This window comes from Nicrophorus vespilloides, unplaced genomic scaffold (genome assembly GCF_001412225.1).
Source record: "Nicrophorus vespilloides isolate i.1.1-1 unplaced genomic scaffold, Nicve_v1.0, whole genome shotgun sequence".
Classification (NCBI taxonomy): Eukaryota; Metazoa; Arthropoda; class Insecta; order Coleoptera; family Silphidae; genus Nicrophorus; species Nicrophorus vespilloides.
The window spans coordinates 17,780-40,983 of NW_017098451.1; the positions used below are offsets into that span (position 1 = coordinate 17,780).

The 23,204-nt window shown below is 29.8% G+C and overlaps 5 protein-coding genes across 5 annotated transcripts; 4 read left to right on the forward strand and 1 right to left on the reverse strand.

Annotated features, from left to right (window-relative positions):
• The first annotated feature begins 177 nt into the window (after positions 1-177).
• On the forward strand, positions 178-1,742 carry LOC108562506 (bone morphogenetic protein 2-like). The gene is made up of 4 exons (XM_017920871.1): positions 178-512; positions 563-831; positions 885-1,234; positions 1,290-1,742. The coding sequence occupies exons 1-4, from the start codon at positions 234-236 to the stop codon at positions 1,667-1,669; spliced, it is 1,278 nt and encodes a 425-aa protein (XP_017776360.1). The 5' UTR covers positions 178-233; the 3' UTR covers positions 1,670-1,742.
• Positions 1,714-2,945, reverse strand: LOC108562507 (ubiquitin thioesterase otubain-like). The gene is made up of 3 exons (XM_017920872.1): positions 2,561-2,945; positions 2,017-2,502; positions 1,714-1,960 (listed from the first exon to the last, which is right to left on the reverse strand). Exons 1-3 carry the CDS (start codon positions 2,657-2,659, stop codon positions 1,739-1,741), a joined length of 807 nt encoding a protein of 268 aa, XP_017776361.1. The 5' UTR covers positions 2,660-2,945; the 3' UTR covers positions 1,714-1,738.
• Positions 2,946-3,215: 270 nt separating this feature from the next.
• Positions 3,216-5,808, forward strand: LOC108562496 (spermatogenesis-associated protein 5). Its single transcript, XM_017920858.1, has 5 exons — positions 3,216-3,655; positions 3,716-4,058; positions 4,114-4,674; positions 4,735-5,530; positions 5,587-5,808. The coding sequence occupies exons 1-5, from the start codon at positions 3,295-3,297 to the stop codon at positions 5,806-5,808; spliced, it is 2,283 nt and encodes a 760-aa protein (XP_017776347.1). The 5' UTR covers positions 3,216-3,294.
• A 555-nt stretch (positions 5,809-6,363) lies between these two features.
• LOC108562504 lies at positions 6,364-7,097 on the forward strand. Its single transcript, XM_017920868.1, has 5 exons — positions 6,364-6,440; positions 6,497-6,574; positions 6,632-6,700; positions 6,759-6,835; positions 6,892-7,097. The coding sequence occupies exons 1-5, from the start codon at positions 6,407-6,409 to the stop codon at positions 7,087-7,089; spliced, it is 456 nt and encodes a 151-aa protein (XP_017776357.1). The 5' UTR covers positions 6,364-6,406; the 3' UTR covers positions 7,090-7,097.
• A 1,287-nt stretch (positions 7,098-8,384) lies between these two features.
• LOC108562500 (protein FAM151B) lies at positions 8,385-14,298 on the forward strand. The gene is made up of 5 exons (XM_017920863.1): positions 8,385-8,476; positions 11,257-11,413; positions 13,109-13,225; positions 13,280-13,527; positions 13,583-14,298. The coding sequence occupies exons 2-5, from the start codon at positions 11,380-11,382 to the stop codon at positions 14,150-14,152; spliced, it is 969 nt and encodes a 322-aa protein (XP_017776352.1). The 5' UTR covers positions 8,385-8,476; positions 11,257-11,379; the 3' UTR covers positions 14,153-14,298.
• The last annotated feature ends 8,906 nt before the right edge of the window (positions 14,299-23,204 follow it).

Sequence of the window (23,204 nt, forward strand, 5' to 3'; positions counted from 1 at the left end):
AATATATTTAAACTCTTTATGAAAATATTAAAAAAAAAGAAACGCATCTATTCATTCTCCTTCTAGACGAATCTACAAATTGGGAGTAATAAAGTAAAGTACAAAATGACTCTAATACGGTAATCCCACACAAGAACCTTCGTTGCAATTTACATCTTCCTTATTAAAGGAAAATTTTTAAGACATCTTCAAAACTTTACCAGCTACATTTTCTGTCGAACTGTTGAACGGAGATGAAGCTATTAACGCTAGCAATATTTCTTGCTGCGGCTGCAGCAAATGAAGTGAACGAAACCGAGAACGATGCGATTAGAAATGGAAAGACTTACTTTATACAATTGAAGAAAACAGGAGATGAAAGCGATGGCCCAGTTTACGTTAAAATCAATCATTACAAAGATCCTGTAAAGGCGTACAGGGAAAAGATGATGAAAAAGTATGAAGAGATCTTTGGTAAATTTGAAGAAGCTGCTCCTGAAAATATCGAAAAAGAAGTTAAGGCAGAAGAAAAGGTAAATTCATTTATTTTTGGTATCTCTATTCAAGATTTTTAATGCTTTAGATACACGAGGACGGATTTGGCGCTTCGTTTATTGACGAAGAATGGTCATACAATCATAATCATAGCATGTACGATTTACCTAATATCACTCAAGATATTTACGAAGCTATGCTAGAAAATAACAGACATAATACTATTGTGAATGCATCCTATGTAAAATTCTTTTTCGAAACCGATACGAATCTTACATCGAATATAGTGAAATTTGATTTAAATAGTTTGAAGAAAGTAAATCATAGGATAATCGACGCTGAATTGCACGTCTATAGGTGATGTCAGTATATGATTTCTTAATCACTGCGATGACTCATATTTACTGTAGATTGCCAAGAGATGAAAACGCAACTCGCCCTAGATCAACGGATAATGTTGTCCGATTGTTCCAAAGGACCGACAGTGAAGAGGATGATGATAATTCGACGGAAAACGTAAATCCTGATACCCACAAGCTAGCCAATGTTGTTTACATCTCCTCCAATTACGAAGGATGGCAGGTATTTAAAGTAAAAAATGTTATTGAGAATTGGCGAAATGGCGAGGAAAACCATGGGTTCTTGCTATCCACCACAGATTCCAATGAAAATATTGATTTTGTGAATTTTGCACACCGTGAACGAAACGGTGGTAAATATCAGCCCACGTTAATTGTTTATTTGGATTCTGCAAAGCGAAGTAATAATTGTTCAAATGTTGCATGGAATGTGTGTCAACGTAATTTTATTTATAGGTGGTAGGAGTTGCGAAGGCGGAGCGAAGAATGTCGAACAAAAATCTTTTAAACTTAGCGAGATGATTTCAAAGCACTACGATCCATGTGGCCGACATATCTGGTACATCAGTTTCCACGAGATTGGATGGAATAATTTCATCATAGCGCCAGGTGGATACATGGCTTACCGTTGCAAAGGTGGATGCGGCTCATTGGCCACACCTTACTCGAATCATGGCAAATTGGCAAGACTCTTCGATAAAAACTCTGCAACTAATGTGCCCTGCTGCGTGCCGAACGGTTACAGAAGTCTTTTAATCATGTTCTATGACCGTGAGTCCAATGTGGTCATAAAGGAGTACGACGATATGATTGTTAATGGATGCGCTTGCAGATAGAGCTTATAAATAATAGATATTTATTTTATATAATATATTTTCAATTATTGAATATAATTTTTGTGGTAACTAGAGGTAGAGTATGTCATAATGGCCGGGACGGTAGAGTAGATATACGTCAGGAGTTAGTCTATCCTGTGGTATATTGTGTTCTGTCACACTTGTATTTCCTCCCCTGTCCATATACACAACTCTGACTCCTGTAAGAAGCACTGAGCAAGCACCCATTATGTGAATGTGATCACTCTCCTTATACATAGGCTCCACTTCTTGATGACAAAAATCAGCAACCTTAAAAAACATAAATTATTAAAATCAGAAATCATTAATATTTTGCAAATACTAACTGTTCTTTCTCCATCAATAAAGAAGCTATAGAAAATTTGTTCTTTTTGTAATTGACCACTTGTCAGTAATCTAAGATACACAACCATGTAATCTGAGTAACCCTGTTCATTGAACAAGTTGTGTAACTCCTTTTTGGCATCACTGGCATCATCAATGTCATTAATCCTTTTTAACACTTCCATAAATGTATCATAGAAGTCCTCAACAGTGAACTGTGGAAATCCCAAAGCCACCAGGCTGTTTTTGCTCTTTTCAACCAAATCATAAAATAGGCTGAACTGCTCTTTGTCATCCAGCAGCTTTTCAATATATGCATAACCAAAGGCTCTAAAGAAACAATTACCATCTGGTCTTGTCCTTCGAATTGACTTATACTTTGAAGACAGGTCTTTGATTTTTGCTAGGTAAATGGTATCAGTCGAATATTCACTTTCTAATGAGGAGATTTGGTCTAGAGGCCCAACTAATGGAATGGTATCTGAAATCTGAACCATCCAAAATTAGTTTCGCATAACCTCAAGTGCATTGATAAAGTTGCACTACCTCCTGCTGAATTTTCCTTTGTTGAGCTAAAATCAACTCATCCTGATTTGTTGGCGTATCGGAATTTGTTGAACTCTCCGATTTATCAGCCATTTTCATTCAATGGAATCACTTTGAAAAAAAATACAAAAATGTTTAACAAATTGACAAAACTTGTTGTTTTTCACTTTTTATTTTTGACCGGTTTTAGATGTTTACTATTTTTACAGTGTTGCTACATATGATGGGCATCCAGCAAAGACGTGAAAAACAAAAAACCGAGCTGAGGTCGTTGTCATCGAATACTAATATCTCTTTAATACTAAATGTGGCGCCACCAGTCCGAAATATGCGAATTTTCAGCTACATTTTTCATATCTTCTTTGATATTTTTCTTCTTCTTGAAGACTTTCACTTCCTGTAAACAGCTCTAGTTTAATAATATGATAGTATAAAAGTTTATGTATTTCAACATGATTGTAAATAGCAATTTTCCATCAAGTCTTAGTATTGCATATTTTATTATTTAATCTAATAATACGTTAATTTTAATACATTTTACAGTATTTGAATCTTACTTTGTTTATTTTTTAGCTTTAGAAAAGAAGATTCTATCAACAATATCATAAATATGCAACCAATATATCGTTTATGTGTATAACATGCATAACATGTATAACATGTTTATCCATGCCAAACTAATTTTAAGGTTATAGTGTAAAATAATTTTTAAATTTGTAAATATATTGTTAAAAATGCCTCCCAAACGTGCAACAAATGGTACTTTATGGAATCTATGCGAGGTTTGTGAGTCTTACATTGTTTCTAAAAATGTGGAAACCCATGAATGTCCTCCAAATCAACTAGAGCATAGATTTATTAGAGACAACATTTTATATAGTACTGTTGATGTTAGAGTAAATGAGGAAATTAAGGGATTAAGTCAGTTTGAAAAGGATAACTTGGTGTTCTTAACAGAGTCTGTAATTCAATTACTGAAACTGTCCATTGGTGATTATGCTATAATAACAAATTTATCTACCAAGGAGTCAGTAATAAGAACTGTTTGGCCATCATGCGAGAAAGGATTAACTTCAGTTTTATTAACAAAGAATGGTATGGTTTTAATTCTCATATAAGGAGTATGTTTTCAATAAGTTTTTTTTTATATTTTAGGTATGGATGTCAGCAAACTAGATGGAAATAATGCAGTTACAGTAGCAGGCATTTCCTCTCAGAAAATAAAGGATGCAAATGTAATTCAGTTGTTAATACTGAATGCTCCAAGAATTTTAGAAATATCAAATGAGTTACTTAATAGATTAAGAAAGAGTTATACTGATAAATTGGTTGTTAGAGAAAATAATCTTAGTATTCTTTTCTATGGAAAACAGTTGAAATTCCAAATTAAATCAGTATCTGCACAGAATGAAGACTTTGAAGAGGATTTTAATGAAAAGTTGACATTGGATGAATGTCTTTTTAAAATTACTAAGAAAACGACGTTTGAAATATTTAAGTATGTTAAAGTATTATATGTATGTGAATATTTATTAATTAAATTTATATTTTAGATATGAGGAAGATTTTAAAAAGGAAAAAGCTAAGCAAGATCCGTTTATGAATATTGGAGGTTTGAATGAGGAGATTGCTGAATTGAAGGATTTAATTGACTGCGCATTGGAATATAAACCAGCGTTAACTGGTTTTAAGACAACTCGTGGCGTCTTGATTTATGGTAATCCTGGTACGGGAAAAACTGTTCTGTCGCATGCTTTGGCTGTTGATTCGAAAGCGACTATCGTTCAAATTAATCCAGCTGATTTGTATGGGAAACTGAAAGGAAGCCCCGAAGAAAATATTCGTGAACTGTTCAAATCTGCCAAGGAACAGGTGCCGAGTATTATACTTATGGATGAAGTTGATATTTTATGTCCATCGAGATCTTCTCGGATGACAGACGCAGAGAAAAAGATTGTTGCGTGCATGTTAACTCAATTCGATGAATTGATGGACTGCAAACAGATTTTTGTGATTGGAGCGACAAATAAACCAGATTCGGTGGATGCAGCATTTAGGAGATGCGGCCGTTTCGAAAGGGAAATAGAGATACCTGTTCCCAATCCGAATAATCGGTTATAAACAAGACATGTACTAAATGATAAATGGTATAACTGATTTGATTATATTTTCAGATTCGATATTCTTAAAAATCTTTTACCGCAGGTTGAAGAGAAGATGCTTAAAGATTTATCTGGAAAAACTCACGGTTTTGTTGGAGCTGATTTGTTAGCTTTATCGTCCAGAGCTGCTCTTCATGCGAGTCAACAGCAACGGCAGCAAGTGAATTGGGATGATTTCAAATTTGCTTTAACTAGGGTCAGGCCAAGTGCAATGAGGGAGGTGCAAATAGAAGTACCGAATGTTTTATGGAGTGATATTGGTGGGCAATCGAAATTGAAGCTGATCTTGAGGCAGTGTGTTGAGTGGCCACTGAAGCATGCTGAAAGCTTTATTCGGATGGGAATTACTCCACCTAGAGGAGTGCTGATGTACGGACCTCCTGGATGCTCCAAGACTATGATTGCTAAAGCGCTAGCAACCGAAAGTGGTTTAAACTTTTTATCCATCAAAGGTCCTGAGCTCTTCAGCAAATGGGTTGGAGAGTCCGAGAGGGCGGTACGCGAAGTTTTCAGGAAAGCCAGACAAGTGGCCCCATCCATTGTGTTCTTCGATGAAATCGATGCGCTCGGAGGAGAGAGAAATGGAGGTTCCAGTTCGGTGCAGGAAAGAGTTCTCGCACAACTTCTAACTGAATTGGATGGTGTCACGCCTTTAGGAGATGTAACAATTCTTGCAGCTACCAATAGACCCGATAGGATAGATAAAGCTTTGCTAAGACCCGGTAGATTGGACAGAATCGTGTATGTGCCATTACCAGATGAAGCAACGCGAAAGGACATCTTTAGGATCAAGTTGGCAAAAATGCCGGTAACTTATGCCTAAGTTTTCTTTGAGACATTTAATTAAATCATTGTTACTTTCAGACGGTCGACATCGATATCGACGGGTTAGTTGCAAAAACTGTTGGATATTCTGGTGCTGAAGTTAATGCAGTATGTCACGAGGCAGCGATGATGGCTTTAGAAGAGGATCTTTCCGCAGACAAAGTCATGACTCATCATTTTGATGCAGCTTTAGATTTAATCACTCCTAGAACACCACAAAGTTTATTAGATATATACGACGAATATAATAAAAAATCATAAAAAAAACTTTACTGACTTTATTATTATTAACCTAAATATTCTCTCTGAAAATAATGTACATTTTTAAATTTATCAGAAATGTCTAATTAAATCATTAATATTTATGAAAAAATAATAAATTCCAATGTAATTACAAAATGAAATAGGGAAATTTACCACATATACAAAATATGTGTATTGCCCTGTAATCAATTCGAGATTAATTTATAAAAAAAAAAAACAAATATTATCAAACTATATTACTATCTAATCATAAACGTGATGAAATATATGATATTAAATAATTGACTTCATTTATTAAATTTAATTATATGAAATTTAATGTGTAATTTAAAATATTTCTTTCTGTATTGATTATGTAGTGCATAGCACTTTAATATTATTACGTTTAAATTAAACTTAAATCGTTACATCAACACTTTTTTTTATTACTATTATCACTTAAATAAACATAATATAATTTAATCCCAATATTATTTTCTAAAAGATTTTTCATATGTAAAAAATATTATTTCAACGGATAATATATTTATTGATAAAAAGTTATAAATTGAAGTGTAGTAGTCCATTTCTAGTTAAGGCGTGTGAGTGCAGTAAAATGAAAACATTTATAGTTTTATTGAGCGTTTTTGGTTATTATACATATGAAAAAGATGTTTGATAGATTTGTTTAATAAATTTATTTTAGCGCTAATTTCTTCATATCCACATAGAGATGAAGTAAAGTATAAAATTAGAAGTCCAAAAGAATTCGAAAATTTTTTACGTATAAAATTTACATTCTTATTATAGATAAATTGTATTAAATAAGAACAAATTACAGGTAACAAAAGTAGTGGAATGTCCGTAGATGATGATGATTTAATGGGTATTTTGAGTCTTACAGATAAACGTATGTAATTGTTATAATAGTTTTGTACATATTATTCCAAATTTTGAAAATATTGTAGACAAATCCAAAAACCAAAATCAATCGGTAAAGCGGCGTGCATATTTTCCAAGTTTCGATGATATTCCTATCCCAAATGTGAGTAAAAATACCATTGGCGATAGTGTATTAATTGAAGTGATTATTTAAACCAGTCGTCGCAGAAGGAGGTGAAATTCCAAAAGGAATTGAAAATTGTGAAGGAGGAAAAGGAGGTGACGAAGGGAATCATCAAGGAATCGACGTTGGTTAAGGAAGTCGAAGAGGGGTTCCAGGAGGACGAAGGAGTGGTCAAGCGGTCGAAGAAAGTTATAGTAGTGAAGGAGGAGATGGAGGAGGTGGCAGAGCAATAGCCGATGAACATGATCATAAAGTTTAAGAGTTAAAATGATTATATAAGAATATATAACAAATATAAGAATTATATATAATAAAGAACAAAAAAAAAATATAAATGCCCATCTATTATTTATTAAGGAATATCTAAAATAAAATTGTATTATCTAGTGTTTATTTAAGTTCTATTAATGCAATTCTAATGAATTAAAATGATACATCACAGTAGATCATATCTTGGTTGTTTATTGTACAGCATTGTGAATAAAATATATTTCAATAATCCATTATAACAATTTACGCAATTGTGCAATGTGATGTAAATACATTGATTAATTGTTTTTTTATAAAAGATTTGACAAGTATCTATGATTATTTGAAAAATATAATATCAAGTGATCAAAGTGCAACAAATAAACTATAATTTATATTTTAACTAATAAAACTTAAATTATCACATAATAAAACAGTGTAGTTAAATTTTAATATGGATTGTTATAATTTTAGATTAGATTACAATTAAACCGTTTATTTACTAAATGAATGTATGTAATATTCTACTGGAAAGGACATAATTGCAATATTAAAAAAAAATATGGAAAGTGTAAGAAGCAAGAATATTAAATGCAGTACTTTCCATTCAATTGCAATCGGTAAATATGAAACGAGAGATAAGGTTTAGATATGAACGAAGGCTATGCGAAAAATGAGCACACTTTACTGATGTAAATTTAAATTTACAATCTTTAACGATTGAATAATATAAAATTATATTTAAATGTAAAAGATGAGTTTAATTTTAACATTTTATACTTTTCCTGTGAAATATCAGTATTATTTTTCTAACATTTTCTATTGATTCAATTGTTTGTACATATATATCTTATTTTATTAATATTTTTAATTCTAACAGACAAATTAGAAAATGCCGGTTAATTATCTGTTTATTATATTAGCCACTTCTCATCTTTATAAGTAGATTAAATAATTGTTGGAGATATTACATTCGTTATTAAAATTGCGGTATTGAACAAAAATGTTACCATTTTTATTAATACAAGAGATATTGAAAACAATTTATAACTAAGTTAATATGATTTTCAAAACATTTTTTGAATGTTTTATAGATTTACTTAAATATTTGTTAAGATCAAATGTAGATCGATCAAAAAATAAATACGAACGATTATAAATACAAAATACATGTAAAAATCGTATTTCTTTGTTTGTCACTTTAAAATTATTTATTATATAATGGGGTACACAAGGGTCAAATAGTAAACTGTTGTGCTGGTAGTCTATTTGTGAATAGTATACAGCGAGTGAATTGTGTTGAATTGTCTTCTTGTGTTCAAAGTAATTTTCCTTTAGAAACTATAGATAACTGAATTAAAATTAATAAACGTAAGTAAGATATCGAAGATTTATAATCTTAAGTATATATTTATATAAGTAGTAGCTTGTTAACTTAGCACTATATCGATGGAATTATATAAAGATATTTTAATTATGTAGATAAGCGTTTGCATGTTAAATAAGTATGCAACTATATGTTTAGCAGTGGTTGTTACAGGTCTATATAACTACCTTAGTTAAGATGTAAATATATTTAGATGGGGTCTATATCGCAAGCCCGACAACCGAAAGACCGTCTATTGAAATCCCGACGTTCGAAATCCCGACTGTATTAAAGTCCCGACGTTTGAAATCCCGACTACCATAATCCCGACGTTCGAAATCCCAACTATATCGAAATCCCGACTACCATAATCCCGAAGTTCGAAATCCCAACTATATCGAAATCCCGACTATGTCTAAATCCCGACTACCATAATCCCGACAATCAAAATCCCAACTATATCGAAATTCCAACTATAATAAAAATGTTATTGTAGAAATTTATAATAATAAAAGACACTGTCGGGATTTCGATATAGTCGGGATTTTGAACGTCGGGATTTCGATAGACAGGATTTTGGTTGTCGGGCTTGCGATTGTCACCGATTTAGATGCCATCTGATAATATTCTTTAAATGGAAATAAATGCGTTTCATATAGGTTTATAACTAAGATTCGAGATTTAGTTTAATTGACAAACTGAAATAAAACTGATTATTAACAGTGATTGAAATACAGTGGAACCTTGCTTAACGAATTTAATCCGTTTCAAAATTTCTGGATAGTGGAACATATGAAAAAATACACATAATATGTGTATACAAGTTTTAAAAATGATGTAGCTGGCGCTCAATCCGGGACTTCTCATCGTCTCATCGTTATGCGAAACGTTGCTCGTTAAGCAAAACAAATTTTCCTATATAAATTAATGTAAAATTTGATAACGCGTTTCATGCTCAACAAAATGATGTATAACGTTTATTCAAATTATATACACATTATTAAGAAGCGTGAATTATCTTTTATTCTCTTATGGCTGACTTCTTGCGGTTTTTTCTTCGGGGACATTTTTGCAAGGTTTATTAAACTCTGCACAAACAAAATCACACATAAGAAAGACTTTTTATTTCTATTATTGTATTATTTTTTTATTCTTGCAAAAATATTATTTTTATTATGTCTGAACACAAGTTTGGAAAATGATGTAGAAGTCGTAAAATACTAGACTTTCCTTCTTCTCGTAACAAATTATACGAAACGTCGCTCGTTAAGCGAGTCATTTTTGTTACAATATGCTTTACTTGTTATGCGAATTACTCGTTAAACGAAGTTCCACTGTAGCCGATTTTATAACATATCTAGTTATTTAACTGAGTATTTACAATTTGATTAGTTTCAATCATCATTAATTTAAAATTCTACTTATTTTTGTACTTTCCATTAACGAATAGGATGCGTTCCACGAAGTTACTTCGTTTTCAGAGGTTATTAAATAAACACTAAAACTTACATACAAAGTGATATTATGTTTTAAAAATGGACTATTTCCTCCTTCATTTAACTTGCCTATACGTAGTTATTGCAATTAACATTAATCACTGAAAACTTCTATCTAAATTAGAATTGTTTCTCAAAAGTTTTTCTAAATCTTACAGTGAAAAACTATCATCTTCTGTATTCAATACATTTTTAACATTTACGAAACATATTTATTTACAATAACTTAATTTATTTGATGTTATTTTCTTATTGTAGTACAACTTAATGCTTTATTTTATCCGATGATTTTAGGGCGTTGGCCTTAAATTGGATTTTTTATGCTAAATGTGCGGATTGTTATATAAAATCTTCGTTATCAGAGAGAATAAAAAAATAAATGTAAAGTAGGAAATTGGATCCAACATTTTTAAATTAATTTATTTCTGATAAATATAATTTCGGAATTTGTAATCCAAAACGCTTTACCTTGTAAAATATGCCTTATCGCTAATTCCTGATCGATTATAAACAAATGCATATACATTAGCGCTTTAAAAAAATAGTTGAGTATCGATAATGTATGTTTATTTAGTATGAAAACAGGCATTCAAAATTACAAAACAGCGTACTCCTTATTTACTTAATTCACTAATAAATGTGTTATCGTAAGATTGCACGTGAACAAAAAATAATCGAATTTAATATACACTTTTTTTAAAACTATTTCACCTGAAAAACATTGCACAATTTGCGCAATAATTAAGGTAATAATTATTTTTAATTAGTGATGCATCTGACCTAGATTCAATACATGATGCCAGTCTTTACTTAACATCGTGATAATAAATGGTGTCCGATAAGGCAAAAGTTATAGCAATAACAGTGTAAGGACAATCGTTTTACGCGTAATAAAATGTTGATTTGATTAGATTTACAAAAAAAGAAAGGATTTTAATGATTTGAAACATAGATTTGAATAACGCCGCATGAGTATTATTGCTAGATAAAAGCACCTGAACTTTGAAAAACATGTAATTTGGTAAACATGGGGTAGACTGGAGAGAAAAGAAAAAAAAATATTTATCTTATTTGGTATCAGTTTCAATTTGTTAATTAATTGATTAAATATGTGAATCGCTTAGGCTCAAGGGTGTGTGTATGTGTGTGTGTGTGTGAGCAGCTACTAACAATGACAAACATGGGTAATGCGCACGTTGATAAACAAGAACGAAAAAAATAAATAAACGAAAGGAGGGAGAGGAAAAAGCGTAGCAACAGGAGCGATAATAGGTGTGTTTATATTTCAGCCCTCACTGTTGTTCTTGTCAGTTTGCACAGTTATCGAGAAGGTAAAGTGAGCATATAATAAAACAGGGAGGCGCCTAGTACATAGATCCAGACAGGGATTGTATAGCATCAACTACAACATCATGAAGTTGCTAACGTGTCTTTTGTTCGTCTTCGGTAAGTTACTACGTGGCATCTTTTAAAGAACACATCCGGTTACTTTGGTAACAATAACAAAATACAGTCGATTAATCATTCTGGTTAAATGGGACACGCATTATTAATTGGTGTATTTTCAAATTCGTTCGCTAATTTCAAAAATAATTCTTTTTTTTTATATAACTAAAAATGAAAATTAATTAAATAATAAATCTAACAAAATATGCAAATAATGTTGTTGTTACATCTCTTTTTTTATTATTGTTTTTATTTACAAATTTGTGTATGATTTATTATTTTCTATTTAATTAAAACGATGGTTTAGTTCAAATTAAACAATACATTACGTGATAAATTAAATTTAAAGATCAACATAATTTGAAATAAATCAATTATTACATCATTCATATTAAAGTAATTCCGTCTTTTCACATTTACTTGATTTATTTGAGAAACTTTATACAGTGGAACCTCGCTTAACGAGCATCTCGCATAACGAGTATTTCGCTTAACGAGCAAAATGAATTGTAAGAAAAATGACTCGCTTAACGAGCGACGTTTCGCATAACGAGTGACGATGAGAAGTCCCGGGGATTGCACGCCTGCTACATCATTTTTAAAACTTGTGTACACAGATTATATGTATTTTTGAATATGTTTCACTATACGAGTACAAATCCGGAAATTTTGGAACGGATTAAACTCGTTAAGCGAGGTTCCACTGTATATAAATTTTTAATTTAAATTTGATTTTTTTGGATGAAATCAATATTTCATATTTTAAATGAAAATTTAACAAAAACTTTTTCGAATATAAATAAAACTAAACCTTAGAATCTAAGTATATACATTGTATATTAAACAATTATATAATAAATTAAAACTAACAATTAAAATATTTGCAATTAATGACATTTTTTTTATACATAACTATTTAGTCATCGATCTGCAAGAATATCAAGTTTTTAAGTAATACAATGGAACCTCGTTTAACGAGTTTAATCCGTTCCAAAATTTCCGGATTTGTACTCGTATAGTGAAACATATTCAAAAATACACATAATATGTGTACACAAGTTTTAAAAATGATGTAGCAGGCGCGCAATCCGGGACTTCTCGTCTCATTGTCACTCATTAGGCGAAACGTCGCTCGTTAAGCGAGTCATTTTTCTTACAATTCATTTTGCTCGTTAAGCGAAATGTACGTTATGCGAGGTTCCACTGTATAGGTTATTATAAAACTACCTTTAATTAATTATTTTAATTTCACCTTAGGGAATTAATTTATTTTCAAGCGTTTCTCAATATTTTTACCGCGTGACACAATATGTTTGTAGATGTAACCAATTTCTAAGTGAATTTCGCACATTGTGACAGCTGTTATTTTGCGACCCAATTTATGTTTGCGACTTATAGGTTGAGAAACGCTGATATATGCTATAATATATATAGATATACTACATTATATTGTTTTCCCGTATGTTGGCGATAAATAAAGTTATTGATTGTTATTCGTAGTTTGGTCAATATTTATTTAATGATAATATCCCACCTACGATTACATTTACAATGCAAGCTTATTTATTGAAGTAGAGTAATTAATCGTTCATATTAATTAAATGTTTTTTTTTAGTATAAATATGTTGTTTAATTAAATTAAGAAACGTGGTAGAATTTACGTGTAATTTACTTTTGATATATATATTTTTTTAGCTACAGCGATGGCAAAACCCAAAGATATTATTGAATTTTTCGAAGGAAAAAGTCCAAGTAACTTGAAATGGGCCCACGCCGTAAATACAAAAGATCTTCTCGACAAAGCTTTGAAGGGTAACATTTTCGTACATTACAATAATACAATTATTTTAAATATTCAATGTTTAGATACCAGCATTAATATGATTGAAGCTGACGTGCGGATGGGAAAACTTAAGACAGAGACAGCATATGCTGTTGATGATATTCCAATAATGTCTCATGATACAGCAGAGTCAGACTTATCCCTTGAAGAATTCTTAATACAGGTGAAAGGGCAGACAGCGGAAAGAAAAGTTGGAATTAAGTTGGATTTTAAGGATTTGTTAGCTTACAATCAACTTGACACGGAAAAGTTTCAAACCGATATAAATGCAGTAAGTGGAAATTGGAGATAATCCTTCCATATGTTTTTGGTTTGTTTTGTTTTAGTTAAACGTTCCTGTTTTGTTAAATGCTGATGTTGTCAAAGGCCCAGGAAAAACTCCAAAAGCCGGAGTTTCAATTAAACTGATCGAAAAACTTGAAGGAGTTCTATATTCTTTAGGCTGGACAACTGGTGACTTTATAGAAGAAGAAAAAGAAGAAGCGAAACCTGAAAAAAAAGATGGTGAAGAAGCGCAAAAAGAAAAGGATAATGAATACACTGAAACCCATGTAAAGGCTATGGAAATATATGTAAAAACGAATTTCGTAGAATCTAAGATTACGTTCCCCGTGCGCGCAATGTTTCTGTCGAGGAACGTAAAGGTATTCACGGAATACCTTAAGGATGAAAAATATACTATGACAGTATGGTCGGCCGAGGATGATGACAAACATATAAAAATTCCCGAATTGAGCAATTTTTTGCTAGACAATAGCAAGAAAGTTTTTGTTGATATCCCTAAAACCGTACAAGATTCCATCGACAAGCACCGGAAGAATGGCGGTACATCTGCGATGCCGATGGCTGCTACGATTCTTGCGTTCATAGCACTGGCTTTAAACTATTTCAATTAATAATTAAGTCTGTTTGATCATATTTATTCTGTGTTTCATTATAAATGTACAACTTTGAAGCGTTATTTGATAAATGTAAGATTATAGTATAATAGTTCATCTTCCCTTTTAATAAACGTTCGTATATTTAAACAAATTGAATAAGATTTTTGTGTTTTTTTTACCTTTAATATTATTATAAGTTTATTTTCAAAATTATTGTTAATCAATATTGACAGGTCCAATGTGCCATTCATGAATTGGCAAAGAAATGTGTTGCTTCATATTGACAAGCCTTGTTAACCTACCTTTCTTTAACCTGTGATGGGTTCTGTCTTCTAAGAAATCCCGTTTTCTGTTTTGTTGTTGTTCCTAGTATACATGTAATACGATACGATTTTCAGTTTCACAATAGTTTGTGATCGCGTACTTGAAGATTGCAAGAATTGTTAAACAGGGATATCTTTTAGAAAGGACGCATATTAGAAGTTTTGCTGCATCAAAATTTTCATGCCAATTATCTACGAGTAAAATGGGCATGATGAAAGTAGAAAGTAATTGCTTTTTGACATTTAAATAATACGTTGTTGACGTTGTTGACAAGTCCTATAAATAGAATTATAAAAAAAATGTGTTTAACTGATGAATGCAAGCACTATATAATGGTATAAAATAATTAATACATTCAATAAATGTTTAATTCAATTAATTAATTAATTGGAAAGTTTTTGTATTGTATGTTGTTTTAATTGAATTTTATATAATCGTTTCTCAACATTTTTGCCACGATGCATTAAAACATATTCCTTAAAGCTTATGAGTTAATAAAATACTGGTATATATAATTATTTTCATAATGTTGCATCCGTACTGTTTATTACGCAAGACATATAAGTTTGCGAGTTGTACTTTTATACATTGTCAGTTACCTTATCTACATTGAAGTTCTCTTACTTTAAATTAGTGTCGCCAGAGATAAAAATAATTGAGCATAGCATTTTGCTGAATCAGATAATTTATAACATATTATTTTATTGGAATTTATATTTATTGTGTCGTGTAACAAATTCTAAATGATTGGAAGATACTGCTTTAAATAGATAACTCATTTCATTCATTTTATTTCAAATAACATCAGCAAGAAGACTTTAATCTACTTAAACTTTAAGTCTTAAAGTATGACTGCAATATGACTTATCGAATATTTCTTAATTAGACTTGATAATCAACGAACATATTTCAAAGCAAATAGTAAGGAATATAAAGAAAAAGAGAAAATAAATAAGCGGCAATAATAATGAAAAATTATAAGTTTCCTTAGTTGAGAATTTTGATGACCTTAGGTTAACTGTAGTTGTTCAGGTTATAATTTGCTTTAAAATGTAGATTGTTAATCTTATTTATAATATTGTTTTATTTATATATTATTTTAATATATTAGATGTTAGCTCATAGCTGTAAAGGAAAAGCGAGTAATGAATTTCATTAATGATCACTTGTAAACTAATTTACTGAATATTCGAATGGAAAAGATTATAAAGGTATATTTGAAAATAAAAATCATTTAAATAAAGGGTCAAAAAGTAAAGATAAATACAATTAACTAAAAGTTGAGTTAATTGGATCCTCAAAGTTTTCCCAATATTTAAAATAAAATGTTGACTTTTCAACCAATTGCGTATAGCTTACTTATTTCTCTTTGTATAATAAAAGTTTCTTAAGTAGTGTAAATGTAAAAAATACTATTTGATGCATAACTCGTAAACTATAAAAAAGAGCGTAAAAGTAAGTGGAATTATTAGCAATAATTGTGTAAGACAATTAAAACTGTAGGAATCAGTTCATGCGTAAATTGGCCTGTGGATGCTGCGATGTCGATAATTGCCCGTTGTAGCACACAAAATAAAATTACCAAATGTATCGAAATTGGATCAATGAGTAGGCTGTTAATAACGTTCAATATATTCACGATCGGTAATAAAGATTACAGCCGAAATATGAATCGTAATGTAGATTGTACGGCATAAATAGCATAGTCCATTACATTGTTATGGTGTTCTTGAAAAATAAAAACACAACAACATTTTCTCTGGGTGTAGCTATCGTATTAAGGCGAAGACAATTGAAGGGAAATAGAAAGTGCGAGAAGATACCCCGGGGATAGTCCAATTGTTTCAAAGATGATGGACCAAAGGCGTTCGATTGTTGGTGTAATGCTGAAGGAACAAAAAAAAGTAGGTCGAGTACAAAGTATTGAGTACAAGATTGTGAATTATTTTGAGGAGGATTTCGTTATGATCTGATTATTAAAATTAGCTTAAAGCATTTATGGATTCTTTATAAGTGGGAATAGTTGATTTTGGTTAAGAATATCGTTGAGAATGTATCAAATTATAGATTTAGATATAGTTGGGTGTATATTAGGAGAGATTAGTGCAGTTGCGAGTCGTGTAATGCATATAAATATAAACAGGGAAAAGTGAGTCAACGGTTCGCACTCATTTTTGGCACAATTGATGGTTTCTCGAATTTCGTTGGCAGATGGTTGCTTGGTTGGCCTATTGTGCCGTACCTAAGGTACCTCTAAATTGTGGGTGTTCGGTTTAATCCCCACAGACGTCGATGGTAAATGCGTGCGCTTTCGGCCTATTGGGATTACAGAAATTTGTTTGAGTGATTCACTCAAAACGTGAGCATGCAAACCAATTTGTCTGAGCGCGGCTCGTAAAAGTACGGGGCCGAAAGCCTGATTTATCTGCCGGGGAAGGTTGAAGAAAAGGACCCGATTACGATCTACACACCCGTCCTCTCTGTCCCGTCCTCACTGTCCCATTCCGATCTGTCCCGGTCCCGTTCAATCGACACGAGCTCTCTCGCCCATAATACATTTAGATTCTCGAAAAATCCCTGCTGCTCGCACGACCGATGAATGGTCAGGATACACACCCTTAATATTTCAATCACGACGCTCATCAGCATTCTCTTACCGTTTTCCCGTTGCATTTCGAAATGCTACAGTTTTAACTAACCCAATTCAAAATTTGAATACCAAATGTCGCTGGTAATTTATACCGCATAAATGTACACACGAAATCTCGCTCAGGCCACTCTTTCCCAATTTACATACGTGTTGTCATTAAAATCGAGATTCTGCTTTTAATTGCTCATACATCTGCATTTTGCGAATCCCTGCACCACTTTACTCTTATAATATTCATACCGAATTCTCAATATAGGAGTTGCTTTGATTATCTCATATATTACATAATAAATAATATATTTAATTTAAAAAAAACTCATGCATTATATGGAAATTATGTAAATTGTATTAGGAACAATGAAATTATAAAATCATTTCATTATTTACTTATAATAAAATACGATTAAAATCAAGATTTGGCTTTTAATTGCTGAAAGATATTTTTTTTTGCTAATTACTTTATTAGTTTACAAATTACATTATAAATAAATTATTTAATTAAATAATATGTCATTTTGTATAAGAAACATAAATTATATATAAGAATAATGTAAAATATTCTAGAATAATGAATAAAAAAACAAATTGATCTGCTGCAAAAGGCTATTGACCCTAGGTCTTTTTTCCAGAAAATTAAAAATTATTCAATTTTTATATAAAATCAACATTTTAAAACGTCTAATCAAAAATTATGTTTTTGTTTTAAATTTATTAAATATCTGCTATTTTTGACAATTCTTATTATTTTCTTATTCTAATCAATCTATCATCACTATAGATCTAAGACAGGGTTTCGCAAACTAAGTTAATAGGTGTTCCGTGAAAATCTGGAATGAAATAAATTAATGAATACTGTTTCTTATTTTTAAATTTTATTTATTATGTGATATAACCTACCTTGCAAACTATACATAAATTATATACAATAAAATAATCTATGTAATAGTTAAATATTTTCTTATTTATACATATTTTACTACTTCAATCAATATTTTTTTTAACATTATTAATCTATTTAATTTAAAATGTCTCATCTTTTGTTTTATGAAAATACATTGGAAATAATTTCAATCCTCAATAACAAAATCTCACTCTACTTATTCTTACTGTATTTCATAACGTGTTGTAAATTACAATCAAGATTCAGGTTTTAATTGCATAAACATCTACATCCTGCCAATTCCTATATTAGTTTCCTGTTGCAATAATTCTATCTTATCTCTAATCAAGCACTAACTTCGATTATCTAATAAATTATAGTCATATTATATGTAATAATTTATGGTTAAGCTTATAGAATTAATTAATATTTTTTACACATTTTAGTTTTACGAAATTGTATATGTATTGCAATAAACAATTTAAAAAATCTCTTACAACTTAAGAATCTAAACATGTAATCAACATATTAAATTAGAATTTATAACATTTTTGGCATTTTGTAATGAAAATCTGTCTCGATGGAAAATAAAATTAACTTACTGTAGTTTATTATTCATTTAAATATATGAATATTATTCATTTAATATGATTGTTAATATTTTATCGACTTACTTTATATATTGAATGTTGAAAATAGTATTTACTATAAATATTCTGTTGAGCAGTTAGTTTGTAAGATCTGTGGTTTTCAACCCCCTGGCTCGGTGGAAACATATTTTTTCCATTTTATTTACTATTTATGGTGTACAAGTTTGTGCGTCCATGGACGAGAGGTTATATATGTTTTTATATTCTGAATCCATTTTTTATTTGCAATTTTCGTATTATTGAGTTGCGTTTTTGTAAAAGGCCCAATGAAAATACCATTTCATATTTATAATCTTATTTTGAGTTTAGTGGTCCGCGAGATTCAATATTTTAAATTTATTAGCCCGTGAGGTCAAAAGGTTATACAAAAGTAATGAAGATATATATATGACAAATATGTCGAATTTTTACGAAAAATATATAAAAAATCTAGAAAACAATATGTAATAACAGATTTTATAAAAAAAAATAGTTTATTTGTTTAATGCTAGATTTATGGTTAAAAATTTACTGTTTGATTTACATTCAAAATAAAAATAGATTTTATAAATTCATAATAAAAAAATTGAATGTAAATTATTCAATATACTATTTTTTTTCCTTCTCAATAAATTATGTTATTTAAATTCTAAATACAGCTGTTATTGAGGCCGTATCTTAATGTAGCAAACTAAGTTTTTTTTTGTATGTGTTTTACATTTCAATCTGCAGCATTCCATGAATCATCGTATTCCAGAATGGATACATAAAAATCCAGAAATATCTTTGCAAGAAATCACTTGCAATTGAAATGTGAATGTTTATGTCTTGATAATTTCCAGACATTAAATGCACTGTAAACATTTCCTTTTGAATAACATAACATTATCAATACGTTTTATTATTTATAAGAAAGAGGTAATTAGTGGACTAAAAAATTTGCGGATTTTTACTCGTATAATGAATCATATTCAAAAATACACATATGTGTACACAAGTTTTAAAAATGATGTAGCAAGCTCGCAATTCGGGACTTCTCTTCTCATTGTCACTCGTTATGCAAAACGTCGCTCGTTAAGCGAGTCATTTTTTTGTAATTCATTTTGCTCGTTAAGCGAAATGTTCGTTATTCGAAGTACTCGTTAAGCAAGGTTCCACTGTATTAGGTTTTGCTTATCGGATCAAGACAGGTTGCCTAACGTACGCATCAATTTGTAATATTTTTCTCAATTAATGACATCAACTGTTAAGATCATTTGTTGATAATTTTATTAAATTAATTATTATTGTATTTCAATTAAAATGTTAACTATTGTATTGTTAAATACATTTTGGGAATTTAACTAATCAACAATTTATAAGTTTAAACAAAATATCCAAAAAAAAGTTTACAAAATTATATAAAATTCTAATTTATCTCTTTTTATATGTTTGTTTTGTAGATTAGTTAATATTTTGATGTTTATTATTTAATTACTATTAAGAAAATCAATTTGCGAAATAAATTTACTATATAATATTAATCGATTTGTTATCACTTAGTGTATTTGCTAATTGATAATTAATTTATTAATTTAACTGAAATGTTTTAAAATAATTGCATTTTGATTAACTAAATTAACTAAAAGTTAAAGTTATTGTTTTATGTTAGTGTAGTGTTTGGTTTCTATTAAAAGTAGATACAATAAGTAAGGTGTACATCTTCTACATATATCATAGAGAAAAAGGCGTATCTAACATATTTCTTTAAATGACTTCAAAGTATTTCTTAGTTGATTATGACGCCCTCCTCTACATTACAATGCGACAAGCGCCATTGTTTATGGCAACTAGATACAACTTCAATTGTGATTGGGCGTAACATTACACAATTTATAAACTGTAAAAAAATCGTTTCAAATATCCTGCAATTATCAACGTATAAATTACACAGAATATTTCGTTTTACAATCTTTATACATTCAAAATGCAGTAATAATAATTTTTTATATTGATTGGAAATTTATGAAATAATTATTATTGCCACTAGACATTATTTTTCAACTAGCAACAAAGTCATTGTGTTGTGTTCATTTTTTTTTAACTCTGACAAATATTTTTGAATTTGCAAAGGGTTTCTGTTTCATATTCATAAAATATTCGAGACACGTTCCGAAATATTATAATATTCCAAATAGATTTGTTCCTAGTATTCGTGAAAGGCTAAAGTAGATAATAGTATAAAATACCATAGATATAATGTACTCATCCAGAAATATGCGAAGAAAAGGAAGGAAAACCGTATTTATTATTGTTGTGTGGAGAAGCTCTTTTGCGGTGCGGATTGGAATCCGTGCATTTTCTGGTTTTCAAATATTTGTACAGGGTAATAATAGGAGCCTGGATGGCAGGTAGCTTTGCATATTCTGCCGATTATTCTAAACGTTTATGTTACGAAACGTTTCTATTAAGCGGCGAGGCAAATATGGAGAAAGATCAGCCCGAAGAACTCATTCCAATATCCAATATTTGTGTGTTTTTTTCAGTTTTAAAATTACTCCTTTTATACTTAGGAAACGTAACGAACGACAATTTATTTAGTGTTGCAAGTATTAAGTTTTACAGTAACACAACAAATTAACTTTCGTATATTATTACTATTGCTTTTTCGGAAACGTCACCGAGTCAAATAAATTCTAAATAAGATTATATAAATATGACGTTATTTGTTTATGTTTGTATTTAGTTTTACAGTTTGTTACATTTCATGTAATAGTTATAGATTTGTGATTGCTTAGTATAAGCGATTTGCGTCTCTGGCTGTGAGCATTAAGCTTTTATTATGTCTGGAATTGTACTAAAAAACTTTTTCTAGTTTTGAAATCGAAGATTCAATAAAAAGCAAGTTATTCATTATTTAACGATCATTGTTTAAACTCATTTAACGTGTTTGTTATTTTATTATTACATGAGATATTTTGACTGTTTATTTTAAAATTACAGGAATATGTCGCATAGTTCAGTCAATATTCCGGACAGTTTGAAACCGGACTAATGGAGAAATTAAATAAATTAGAACTGAACAAACAAAGACAGAAAAAACTCATCGAAGAAGTATTACGTATTCTTTAGAAAATATTAAATTAGATAATACACTATATATTTGCAGATAAAACAAATCTAGTGTCGTCTCATAATAATTGAGAATTTGTTTTATAAAATTTTAACTTAAATCAAGTAAAACATTAAGTCAATAAATGGTTACTAAAAATAACAGTCTCTTTTTCTCGATAGAAATTAAGACTTATCAAATTGTATACATTGTAGAGCAGCGTTTTGCAACCTATGGGTCGCTTTAAAATGTTAATAACTCCGGAAATGACAGCTATCACCTTAAATCAAAGCGAGGAACATGAAATATTCTTAGTTCTCATCGGTAATTTCTATATATTAGAAAATTGCATGGTACAACTGCAAATGGAAGGGCAAAAACGTTGAGAAACGTTGTAATAACCAATTATAAGCAAACAATTTAAATATTGAAATACTTAATAGATTCAAAATCTTAATAAATAAACATTAAGGAGTTTATTAAAATGTACTAAATACAATCAAAGAAATGTGTGTAATTATGTAGACTCTAGAACTTAAATTTTGGATGTACAAAATAAAATTTAATCAATGTTTTATCAAGAAGTCAATAATCGCATCAACTAATTTACTTATTTAATATAAATAATCATAGATACACTAGTAAAAAAAAGCATAAAGTGTAACATGAAGTTAAATCAAAATTGAATAGAAAACTATTGTAATTCGTTTGTTGAATACATATTTTTTTTATGTCTAATTATGCAATTGTATTTAAATCATTTAAGAGTTAATTGATGTTTGGAGTTATGTGTATTCCAAAACATTATTCACCAGTGATTAATAGCGTTTCGCCGATTGTCTAAGGTCTGTTTTATAATTGATACTCTTCGAACCCAAGCACGTATCTTTGAAACAACTTTCATATTTTAATGTCATCTCATTGCAGATTCTTGCATATGCTGATTTTTTTGCAAAATTTTACTTAGTTGGATAATAAATCTACTCCTAAGTTCATACAAAATGATTTAGATAGTCAAAGTGTAAATATTATTTCAAAAGTAATTCTGTAATTTCATAACAATTTTTCAATTTTTTAGTATTTTCATAACATTCAACGTTTGGAATGTTAAAAAATATTTCTATAGAAATAAAATGTATATTTACTAAAAATAAATAGAAAATAGAATTGATTGTTTAACGGAAAAATAAAACGAACATTTATTTATAAATAATAATTTTGCTCAATTAAAATTTAGTTTGTTTTGAAATTTTCAATCCGGATCATAGTGAATCAGGACTGATTGAAGCAGGATTATGCGAGGTATTGCTGTATAACATTTTGACAAAAATTGTAGATGAATATTTAAAGTGATAAAATAACAATTTAAATCTGAAACTGTTATAATAAAGTTGTCTTAAATTCGATATAAACTATAAAATAACTAAAACTTAGAGGCGTCAAATCATTAGAGAATAAAGTAAAATTTAATAAGTGTATAACTCAACAGATAG